General features: G+C 37.8%; 2 protein-coding genes across 3 annotated transcripts in view; one reads left to right on the top strand and one right to left on the bottom strand.

Annotated features, from left to right (window-relative positions):
* rrp36 (ribosomal RNA processing 36) overlaps positions 1-12,415 on the bottom strand; it is a 101,626-nt gene that overhangs the window by 11,446 nt on the left and 77,765 nt on the right. The window lies entirely within an intron of this gene.
* Positions 1-12,415, top strand: part of fkbp8 (FKBP prolyl isomerase 8) — an 80,223-nt gene that overhangs the window by 63,955 nt on the left and 3,853 nt on the right. For both annotated transcript variants that reach the window (XM_083558186.1, XM_083558185.1), the window contains exons 2-7: positions 2,281-2,536; positions 2,619-2,788; positions 2,910-2,998; positions 6,752-6,975; positions 9,258-9,430; positions 9,609-9,686. In XM_083558186.1, coding sequence (XP_083414312.1) covers positions 2,281-2,536; positions 2,619-2,788; positions 2,910-2,998; positions 6,752-6,975; positions 9,258-9,430; positions 9,609-9,686 — 990 coding nt within the window. The remainder of the gene's footprint in view (positions 1-2,280; positions 2,537-2,618; positions 2,789-2,909; positions 2,999-6,751; positions 6,976-9,257; positions 9,431-9,608; positions 9,687-12,415) is intronic.

Below are 12,415 nucleotides of genomic sequence, written 5' to 3'. Positions count from 1 at the left end.
TTATCTTCTCATTGTGCACCATTTTCAGTCCATCAACCTGTTTCCTGTCATTGCGCAGCTTTTTTAATCTACCACTGGTGTATCATTTCCTGGCAGTCACAGACATAGACTAGTTTACGAAGCGATTAATGAGCAGGCAGAAGGCAACAAGAGGTTTAGGGTTAATGTGGATGAGACAGAGGGAGTCAGCGATGTGAATATGACTGAGAACAGAGACATTCCTGATCACCTGATCATCGTCATCTTTTCTCTGCTTGTGTTCTATATGGTAGATGTTCAGCTTGAATACATTCATTAGATTTGTATTAATATATTAACCAGGGCTGTCAAAATTAACGCATTAATAACACATTAACGTAAATTCATTTTGCAGCATGTTTATTCACATCTTTTCTTTACTCGGGTATTAATAAATAAATCATTTTTAGTGATTAAAATAATGTTTAATCACTAAACGTGTTTTACTGATGCGCCAAGTCTCAAATTAGCACCAGAATCCGCCATGATGTGCACATCCGACAATTAACCCTCTGGGAGTCGACAAACGTGCCGGCGCGTTTTGTCATTTTTTTCAACTCATTTTTCTTCATTTCCACACATAAACTTAAATTACTCAGTCTTTTTTGATCTTTTTTTACAGACATCAATAAAACAACCTGAATCTCAGTAAATGAGACATAGTAAGTACAGTCACAGACATAAATAAATGAAGCTCGAAATTTCTACTTTTAAATAAACAAATTTACAGAGAAATATACATTTTCTGATTATGTAAACCGTATGAAAGTTATAAGAGGTGCAGTTTCTATTGTATCACCTCATTAACCGTCCGTGTGGAAACCTAGCAAAGTTTTCGTTTGGTGTCCTGATGATTTACATAATTTAAAACACCATTATTACTTTAAAACCTTTATAAGAATAATTTGTTTTCATGCTCTATGTTGAGTTTGGTTTCACTGATAATAATCATACATTTGCATAAAGCATCCGTATTTGTCCATGCGCATGTTGATTAGAGTATTAAAAACTTCAAAAGTATTAAGGTAAATTTAGAACACAAAAAAAGTGCAATCAAGTTGCAATTAATCGTGAGTTGACTCGTGACAATCATGTGATTAATCGCAATTAAATATTTGAATTGATTGACAGCACTGATATTAATATGATGTGATGTCCATTTAGCAGAGTGTCCCTAAAATAGGTAGAAGTAGTGGCTACTTTTCACGTAAGTACATGTCAAAGCCCAAACTTATTTAGTCAGTACTTTCACTTTTACCACCTTTGGCTATTATACAGTGCCCCTGGAGTTTAAGAGCCTTGCCCAAGCTTGGCGATACTGGGGCTTGATCCTCCGATCAATAACCCAGAGCCTTAACCACAGTTAGCTAACACCACCCCCTAAAAAATCTTTAAACTGAACTCATCAACTGAGTATTACCACCTTTCTGGTGAAGCATGGTGGTGGTAGCTCCATGTAATAGTGATGATTCTCAGTAGAAAAGATGGGGTCAGAGGGAAGAATAATTGCAGCCAAATAAATTATTCAGAATCATCAATCTTTAGAATTTGCACCTCCACAATTCCACATACTTGAGTGGCCCTGATAAAATCCTTGGACATCTCTGGAGAAACCTAACTTTACAGTCTAATAAAAAGTCAGTTTTTATTTTTTATCGATACTGATAGATAGGTTGGATCGTACTTGCCGACAAACAGGTAATTGATCAATAGTCTTTTAAATGGATACTGGATAAAAAAACAACAAAAAAAAAACACTCCATTTAAAATAGTACTGAAACTTACAAAAATAAAAAAACAGTACTGAATCATGAAAATGTGCTAAATGAAATAAATATGAATATATTAATTAAATGAATAAATATTGAGGAAAATAAGATATGCATTCACACTGAAACAAAAAGTAACTACAAAAATTTTAAAACAATTACATCCGAAGTAAAAAAAAGAATAAACTTCTAATAAACACTGATGGCAGTGTCAATGTTTTACCTCTAGGGGCCGCTCTCGTACTGTATAATGCAACTCTGAAAAACTATCTGTACGGATTTTTGCAATAATTCGAGCAATCGATCGACCTTTATGGATAATAACTGTTTAGGGAACTTGGTACTGAAAAAGGTTTTGTGTTTTTGATTAAATACTACATATTCCGTTGTGCAAATGAATGTTCTGGATGATCTCTCTAATATAAGTCCTCTCAACCCGCCCTTTAAAGATAATGTGCTGTAAAAGCCTAATTATTCATTTCTTCTTTACCAGATGGAAAATGAAGATGGAACAATGCCGAGGAGCCAGGAATCGGTAGTAAAAAGGTCGGGACGAACAACTCTGTTGGACAGCGGGGAAGATTTTGAGATGCTAGAAGACGGAGTTGATGATGGAGTGGATGATGATCCTCCCCCTTTAGAAGATGCTGACGATGGAAAGAAAGAAAGTCATCCGGCAGATAAAATGGTGAAGGAAACCACAGAGCCCAGTCAGACCACACCCCTGGAAGAATGGCTGAATGTCTTGGGTATGTGAGGTTTTAATCTCCTATAAAAAGGCTGTTGTTGTGTAATGCGTGAATTTACGATTGAATGTGAATGTGTACGTAGGAAACGGGCAGCTGAGGAAGAAAGTTTTAGAAGTAGGGTCCGGTCTTGACACTAAACCTCAGAGGGGACAAACAGTCACCATTAATCTCAAAACCACCCTGACTGGTGGAACAATTGTAGATGAGGAGTCCAACAAGTCCTTCACGCTTGGTGATGGTGATGTCATTCAGGTATTCAAGGAATCGAGCTTGTTTGTAAAATGTGCCTCATGTTAGGTTCATCTTCTTTTTTCAATTCACAATTTCTTCATATTCTTTATTTTATTTTTTTTGTTTTGTATTCTTTTCCCAGGCATTGGATCTCACTGTGCAGCTGATGGAGATGGGTGAAAAGGCTCGGATTGAAACAAGCGCCAAATACGCATACGGAGCACTGGGGAGGTGAGAATGTTGACTGACGCAGGCTATTCAATGATTAACCAGACTTGTTATCCTTCATTAATTTTGTCCAGGAACTTCAAAATGTGAATGTTGGACTGTCATAATCTTTTGGACAAAAAAGTAAACAGAAAATAAAACAGCATTACAATGAATTATAAAATTAAAACATTACTTGTAATAATTATGTGCAGATGCTTAGATACACTGAAGGAGGGGTTTTACAGAAACCAGCAAACCCCTAAAGACATATATATATATACACACATACAGTGCCTAGTTTTTTTATTGTTCTTGGGAGACATACACATGTTTATTTCATAGAATAGCGTTTATTTGTCACATATACATTACAGCACAGTGAATTTCTTTTCTTCACATATCCAAGCTTGTTTGAAAGCTGAGGTCCGAGGTCAGCTTGAACCCCTGACCTTCTGATCAGTAACCCAGAGCCTCAATCACTGAGATCAACACAGTTCGTTTCTCCAAACATTCAAATACTTAAAAGTGTTCTTTGCTAGGAGATTTCTTTCTGACCTTTGTGATCCAGTACGATAGGATTTAGGTGCGGTGACTGGACGGCCTGTTGCAAGATAGATATCACTCCAGACGACTGTTTGCTCTCTAAATAACGCTTACAGAGCTTGGATGTATGCTTCAGGTCATGGTCTTGTTGTATGGTGAAGTCGAGTCCAGACGGAATTGCATTAAATTGTGTTGAAATATGGAATAATGGTTCAGTATTCCCTTCACCCTGCTCTAAAACAACCCCAAACCAATTCTAGACATTTGGAGTCCCTACGCAAAATGTATCCTACAAAGAAGAATTTAAAGTCTTTGGCACTCACGCTGTTTTTGAACTCGGTATAAACTGGCTGCAAATAATGATACATCTACAGACAGACGGACAGATCAATCGATATCTTTTGCTAGAAATTTGTGAAAAGACTACACAATAAAAGCTCTCTCTTTGCCAGAACTACCTATTTTTTTATTTTCGGAGTAGATCTGAATTGTTTTTAAAAAAATCCATTATATTATTTAATTATATATATATATATATATATATATATATTATATAAAAGCTGCATTTCTAAACAGCATTTCCATTCTTCAGAGTATGAGCAAAAAAAATTCACAATACGTAAATCAAAATTTGTAATTATGTTGCTTTATATCACTAGTTGTTCTATTAGTTATCTCACCAATTACGCACATTTAATGTTAAAATGCATACTCAGTCATTATAAGGGTCCAAGGAGAAAGTGCTTTTAACCAGGAAGTATTGGAAATAATTCAAATATTGAAATCCTTCTTCTTCTTATTTCTCTTATTCTTCAGCAGGAGGCTTTGAAGCTGAAATGTAGGCTGCTGCTTCTATCTGCTAATTTATTACTGGACTCTATTTCAGGTCCTGGTTATTTAAAAATCGTGGCTGTAGTCATCCACTCGGATTTCAGGAGGCATTTACATTTGACAGGGTTAAATTTGACTTCACTTAAATTGGCCACCGGAGAGCGCTGTTCAGGTATTTGAGTATCTCTTGTCAAATAAGCTGTATTCCTACAGTAATCTAATTTCTGAAACAGTGCCCATGCCCACGCCAATTTAAAATCATTTGCATTATATTCAAACCATAAGTTTGCATACCAGCCCCCAGGCTTTCTGTCAGAACATTGGCATCACATTAGTGAACTGACTCAACAGTTATCAAAATCAGCTTGAGATTTGGGAATAACATGCTTCAGTGAGCATTCAAATGCTCAAGTGCACGTCAGAGGTCGTCGAAGATCCAGCTTCGGCTGGGTCTTGATAATCCTGCATGGAAACTAAAAGACAAATATTGAAATAAAAATGGATTCCAATAGTAAAGGATTTTAGAGAACATGAATTATCTAAGAATCAAACCAGAATACGCTGTTCAACAGTATCAACGATTGTTCTACCACTTTCCACTGTTTCAACAGGGCAGATTATCTGAACATGGAGCCAACAGTATACCAGATCTATATTGTGGGCTGTGGGTTTTACCTATGAGCACAGCATTTCCTGATAAAATCTGTAAACCAACAACCAGATGCTAAACAGGGCAGCCAACAGCAGTTAAGACAATGGGAGAGGCAGCTAGATGCAGTTATTACCAGCAAGAGAAATACAGTCGCATATTGAGTTTTTTTTTAATTATTGTATCAAATTTACTTTTAAATTGTCTGTTCCTATAAATTCAGGGTTGGTCTGCAAATATCTTATTTATCTTTAGATCTCAAACTCAAACACATTTTGTAAAGAATGTTCACGTAACTGTTACTGCGCTCAAATAGAGACCAGGTTGCATAAAGTAATAAATAAATAAATGATTCATGCTTTCCTTGGACTTTTCCTAAAGTGACCTATGCCTCTGTTTTCTTCCATTGCCCAACAATATACTTTTTTACTGAAAGAATTCAGTTCTCAGTGGCTTGAGGTTCACCAGAGTACATGAGCCCCTTCACCGGCTTTAGCACGCTTACCGGGGTTTTTCTGAAAAATGAGATGAGAGAAATGAACAAATATCCCTTGAGTGTTTTAGGACACATGAAGCTCCTGGTGAAAACACAGAAATCTTTCATTACTACCTTAATGAAGAATGAGCCAATAATGTGGATTTGAGCCCGTATTATTTAGTAAGATTTTAACGGTACACAAAATTTGGTTCGGGTTCATTTCAATACAGTTAAGAGGGAAGAAACCAAACATAAAATTTGTAAACAATTTAAAATGATATGCTTGCTTGGTTAAATAATATATAAAATATTTTGTAATATTTTATACAAATATAAAAATAAAAAGAAATCAAATGAATGCAATGCTTTTTTTGTTATAGAGAACAAATCGAAACAAATTAAATAAATTGAAAAATGTAATTAAATAGTTTACATTTTTTAGACCCCATTTGGATAATACATATGTTTGTGTGTGTGTGTGTGTGTTTTAAATTTAATATTTAATTTTCTAAAGATATGATCTAAACTGTTTCACTTATTTCAGCACACTTAAACAAATGTCTGCATTCCTTCCATCCTTCATTCAGTCACGGAGTCAATGCGGAGTAAATTTTTGTAAGCAATAAAATTGTATTAAATTTTTTTATACCACAGGCATTGTTGTGTATGTTTTTAAGTTTACTATTAAAAAAACACTGCAGAGATTAAACAAACTTGTGGTCTGCCACGGTGAGAACGTGTACCGTTACACCCCTATTATTTAGTCTTTTTTTTTTAAACAATTGTGTGGGTCTTTAAACCGTTCATCATGTAATTGTTAGTGGCTCTAAACCGGTTTGGGAAGCAGAAACCAGAGTAGTGATGAATGTATTATTTTATGATTAAAAACCACAAACTAAAAATGTCAACATTGAAAATAAACCTTTCCAAAACATAGATGTTTATTATAACATTTTGGTTTTGGTTTTAACATCATTTCAATCCATGTAGTCAACTGGTTTATTTGTGATCTTTTTTTTTTTATTGTTTTTAAATTGGCATTAATTACTTTCTGTTCAGACCTGATTGTTCACCATTTTTATTTTGTGTACAAATGCAGAAATATTTGGGTATCTCTGTCCCTGGGTGGAAAACACTATGAAAAACCCTTCTGGTGAAAGACATTTGCGCAGACCTGCAGCTCAGAGACATGTGATTTGTTTTAGATGTACATTAAGGTACTCCTGGATATCTCTAAAGTGTACTTTTCCAATGTTTATCTTTTAACCTTTAGCATTTCTGCTCCTGCTGTGCCCCCGAATGCGGATTTGATCCTGGAGGTTCATCTCCTGTCTGCTGTTGAAGCCCCTGACCTGGAGCTCCTTCCTCCCTCTGAGAGGATCAGTCTGGCAAGCAAGAAACGAGAGCAGGGCAATGTTCACTACCAGCGTGGCGATTACGCTTTCGCTATTAACTCCTACGGGATCGCCCTGCAGATAACAGAAGCAAGTTCTAAAGGTAACATGATTGGATATTTACTGTGCCTGGGGCTGAGGAGCCAGTCTGTGCTTGTAGCTACTAAGCTCTGTGGGAAAGAGGAAGTGCAGTGTTTATGCTATTTCGGTGTCAAACAAAGACTGTAAATGGTGTGTAACTTTCATCTGTTCAGTTTTGTGGCGTATTTCTGCAATTAGCCATTTATTTATTCATTCATTTTCTCCCGCTTATCCGTAATTCGGGTCGCGGGGGCAGCAGTCTAAGCAGGCCCCCGCCTTCGACTGCTGCCCAATCCTCACAGCACTGTCCCTTACGGTTCCTCCTGCAGGTGGTGAGCCCACGGGAAGGCTGCAATTAGCCACATTTTTTAAAATCATGAGTAACCTTTATGTCAGGGGTCACCAACATGGTGCCCGCGGGCTACTCGTGGTCCTTGAGGGCTACCTGGTGCCCGCGGGCCTGGCCTTTTCTAAAAAAATAGCTGTTTCCTACTTTGTTAAATCATTGTTGATAATTATTATGAGAAATCATTAACATTATCAGTTTTTTCACATCGATGAATATCATTAATTATTAATAATAACAGAATAAAAGGTAAATTAAGCAAATTTGTTATTTCAGATCAAACTAAAAACTGTGTATCAAACTGGTAGCCCTTCACATTAATGGGTACCCAAGAAGTATCTCTCAGTTTCAAAAAGGTTGGTGACCCAACCATATGCATTAACAAAAGTACAGCCATGTCCACAATTATTGGCACCATTCAATACAATGAGCAAAAAGATGGTTGCATAAAACAATCAGCAAATTGTTCAAATTCAGATACCTCGTAGCTTTCCTGTAACAAAACCACATCCGTACTAGGGATGTGCAACAATTCACCCTTATTACGATGCAGTGGGATCTGATTTCGGTTTAATTCAACACGATTCAATGCAATACAATGGAAAAATATGATGCTATGCAATTCGATATGGTACACATAGTTCGCTTTTATTTCTTTGGTTCAGACAGACGACAAATCATCTGTTTACTAAAGTGCCTTCTGACTTTTAACGCATTGCCCTTTCACAAACAGTCCTTTGTAGTGCAAAAATACTTTTTTTCACGTAGCAGCAGTGGTGCTGAGAGAACGCGAGGTGAAATCATTCTACATATCAAATATTGGTCAATTTCTAAATAAAATAAAAAAAATAAATAAAAAAAAAAGTGTAGCGCATCCACTACTGCAAATATGTTAAAAACTATGAATCACGATGCAAATCCCATCTTGAATCCGATGCACAATTTTTTTAAATTACAAAACAGCTTTCACTAAACATTGGAGCTTTAGGCACGAGTCCACTTGGACATTCACAGAAAAGACTTTGATAACTTAGATTTTTTGTTTCATTTAAAGTTTATCCCTATTAAATCTGATGTTTTTGGAGCTTTTCCTCTGGATGTCATGAAGTTTGTATTAGAATCAAACCAGAATACCTCGTCCTCATACACTTTTTCAACAGAGAAGATTATATAAACAAGTAGCCAACAATATGGCAACTCTGTCTTTGTTTGAGCTCAGGATTTTACCCGTGAAGAAAACATTTGTTGAGAAAATCGTTAAACCCACAACCAGATGCCGAACAGGTCAGGCAGGAAAAAAACAGCAGTGCAGACCATGTAAGAGACGACTCGATGCTCTTATTGCAGGCATGGGAATGTTGCATATTGAGTTATTTTTTGAAGGACTGTACTGTACTGTATTGTACTGTAAGACTGCCTGTTCTTATACTTTTGACCAAAGTTTTGGTCTGCTAGTGAACATTTTTATTGTTTAGATCTCAGAGCAAAAGTGGCTTGTGTTTGGCTTATAGTAAAAACAAAATAACTGATCTTGATGTTCCTTGTGGGAGGTGTGGACGTCTGTTTATGAAATATGATCCCAACAATTTTAAGCATGATATCAGCCCTGTTACTGAAACTCCACATTGAGTTAGAAGACAAATTACGTAGTATGTGTGTGTGTGTATGTATAATGCCTTTCCAAATCATGTCCAATTAATAAACTTTTTCACAGGTAGGCTTTGGTCAGGGTTTAGAAACCTCTCATCAATGATCAAGAAAAATTAGTAATTGTAAATTGTAAATAATCAGGCTGTAACCTAACAAATTCAAAGAAAGTGAAGGGGGTTTGAATGCTTTCTGAATGCACTGTGTGTGTTTGTGTGTGTGTGTGTGTGTGTGTGTGTGTGTGTGTGTGTGTGTGTGTGTTTTATTTATTTGTTTGTTTGTTTATTTCATGTGCTCAATTGTTGTTTCAGTGGACATCAGCCCACAAGAAGAAGAGGAAGTGCTGGATGTAAAGTTGAAATGTCTAAACAACATGGCGGCCGCTCAGCTCAAGCTGGACCACTACGACGCTGCACTGCGCTCCTGCGTCTCTGTTTTAGCGTACCAGCCTGATAATATCAAAGCGTTGTTTCGCCAGGGCAAGGTGCCCCTCCTTCAGACACCTTTCCTTTCACTTAGCATTTCTTGGTCACACACGTCCAAAGACACACATTGTTCAGTTGTTTATTGAGTTTGGTCATTAAAAGACTAGCAGCCTTTTAGACTTTATAGTTAAATGCAATGCAGCTCTTTTGATGTGAGACTGACTTTTGTGTCTCCAGGTACTGGCACTACAAGGAGAGTACGCCGATGCAATTAAAAGTTTGAAAAGAGCTTTGAAGTTGGATCCAAGTAACAAGGTAATGCTGAGTCTTGTCGAAAAACAAGGTTGGGGGGTCAAATGGTATTTTATGTATTCTGACTTATTTATACTGTTAAAGTTGAATTATCATGTTAAACATGGCCAACGTTTAAAAAAAACTATTTGGATGTATGACAGTATTTCTGCGCCAAATACACTCTAAGTTCTTTCCGAGTGTGGCTCTTCATGAGGTCATTAAGAGCAGAATTCCTTGTATGGGTACTTCCCCCGGCACACAGCAACCGAAGCGAGAGCAAAAGCATGCCCATCAATGTGTTTCATTGGGCTACTATGCACTAGACTCGTTTGAAAAGAACGTCTCTAAAGAAGTGTGTATTTGGATGTGAAGGAAGGAGAATCTTGTTCCGTAATTACCAGTCTTGTTTGATAGCCGTAGGTTATTTAAAACAATAAAGATTTTGTTCTCGCTTTTTTTTATAGTGATGTCACAGACAATTGCTACACAAAAGCTGGTTCTTTAGCTCCGCCCACGGCACCCCGCAAAGAGCTCAGCTGGTTTCTGGTTATTAAATTAACACTTTTCAAGTTTTTAATACTCTAATCCAGTGGTCCCCAACTCCCGGGTCAATTGGTACCGGGCCGCACAGAAATAATTTTTACTTACATTATTTCCGTTTTATTTATTATCTGATTCTGAACGATGTTTATTTTGGAAAATGACCGGATTCTCTCCGCCGCATCTGTCTATGACTCACTATTGATGCATGTCATGATGCCTCGGTCACATGTCTTACCTCCATCCACTACCTTCTTAAAAGGGCTGCTCCGGCCGCTAACACATAATACATTACCTCTTTCATTCATTCATTTTCTCCCGCTTATCCGTAATTCGGGTCGCGGGGGCAGCAGTCCAAGCAGGCCCCCGCCTTTGACTGCTGCCCAATCCTCACAGCACCGTCCCTTACGGTCCCTCCCACAGGTGGTGAGCCCACGGGAAGGCGGTCCCACGTCACGGACCTTGATATTCCCCTCGTAAATGACCCCCGGAGCATAGAGGGTTAAGGGCCTTGCTCAAGGGCCCAAGAGTGGCAGCTTGGCAATACCGGGGCTTGAACCCCAGACCTTCCGATCAGCAACCCAGCGCCTTAACCGCTGGAGCCACCACTCCCCCCTAATACATTACCTCTAAATTGAAAACTCCCAAGCGAGCAAAATGAACAAAAAACAACACTGTGGATTCATGTTTATTATTATATTTAGAAAATACAGTTTTTATGCCGGACGTGTTATTTAATTTTGTTGTATTTATCCGCCACACCTTAAAGGCCGGTCAGTGAAAATATTGTCTGACATTAATTCGGTCCATGGCGCAAAAAAGCTTTTGGACCACTGCTCTATTCAACATGCTTTATGCAAGTGTATGTTTATTATCAGCAAAACCATTCTTGTAAATATTTTGAAGTGATTATGGTGTTTAAAATTACATAAATCATCAGGACAAAAATTTTTACTTTTGCTATGTTTCCACACGGACGGTTTTGATCGCCGGATATGTGCATCATGGCGCATTTTGGTGTATGATTTGAGACTCGGCGCATCAGTAAATCAAATGTTTATTGATTAAAGCTAATTTTTCGGTGGAGTTTTTTTATTTATTTATCTATCTAAAATCTAGAATTAGTGCAGCTAAAATGTATTTTTCGAATACGAGTTACCGTATTAATTTTGACAACCCTGAAAAATACAACTCTGTATGCACTCGAGATTAACATGAGATTGTCCTAAGCTGTGTGTGTTTCTTCTTCTTTAAACAGGATGAGATCTGTTGAAGAAACAATGTTTCGGACACTAAGCGGCTTTGCCATAAGTTCATCAGATCATTGGCTGGTCGTTTGATCAAATCAGAACACTTAAACACTCATTGTGGTTAGATCGCGCTTCCAGGAATCTCAGACACCCATTATTTCTTCACCACCAGTGCCAGAGGTGTAAAGAACAGATAGAAAAAGTTGCAAGCTCAAACTATTAAACATGAAATACAACTAATTAAAATGAACGACTTAGCAAAGTATGACTGATCTGCTCGAATCCCCAGGAGGCCGTGCTGTCATTTTCCACACTGATCCAGCGTTGGAGCGGAGAGGCACACTGTCATGTCGCCTCCTACGATCCTATTTCTCGCTAAAAATAGCAGGATCCCTTGCCCTACTCTGCTTACACAGGCAGCGAGAGATGTGCAGCAGCGTGCAGCACGTGTGCCTGACACCATTTCTCTACCTGCGCCTGTTCTCTCCACCCATCTCATGTGTCCGACCCTTTTACGGCTTATTAACCCTGGCTAGAACGACTGTGGCGGGATTATATGTATTTTTGTACCTTCTGCTTTGGTGTAAAGCGCTGTTCTGTTTAACGGTGAATTGTTTTAGTAAAGGAAATGGAAAAAGTTGGAATTTGAATTTCCCAGAGTTGCTTTAATCGCTGCAGAGCGATGGTCGGCAGTTGTAACGTTAAAGTGGGAAAAGGCCACGTAGCACCTTTCGAAACCTTACACTAGACCCGAGGCTCAAGTTAATGGATGTAGCAGCTGTAGAAGAGAGCCTGGTGGAACATTCTCTCCTTTTACATTCAGGAAATTCTGTTCCTGAAAACACTTTGCATTAATGTAATGTCAATGCTGTGTTTTGTATGCAGGGAACCTGTTGCCTGAGTAGTATTTCCTTGGCGTTTATTGATCCCGCATGATTTAAGCTTGTTCTTTTTAGGACA

Source organism: Silurus aristotelis, assembly GCF_946808225.1.
Source record: "Silurus aristotelis genome assembly, chromosome: 13".
Taxonomy (NCBI): Eukaryota; Metazoa; Chordata; class Actinopteri; order Siluriformes; family Siluridae; genus Silurus; species Silurus aristotelis.
Note: the sequence above shows the minus strand (reverse complement) of the source record. Positions and strands in the feature narration are given on the sequence as shown.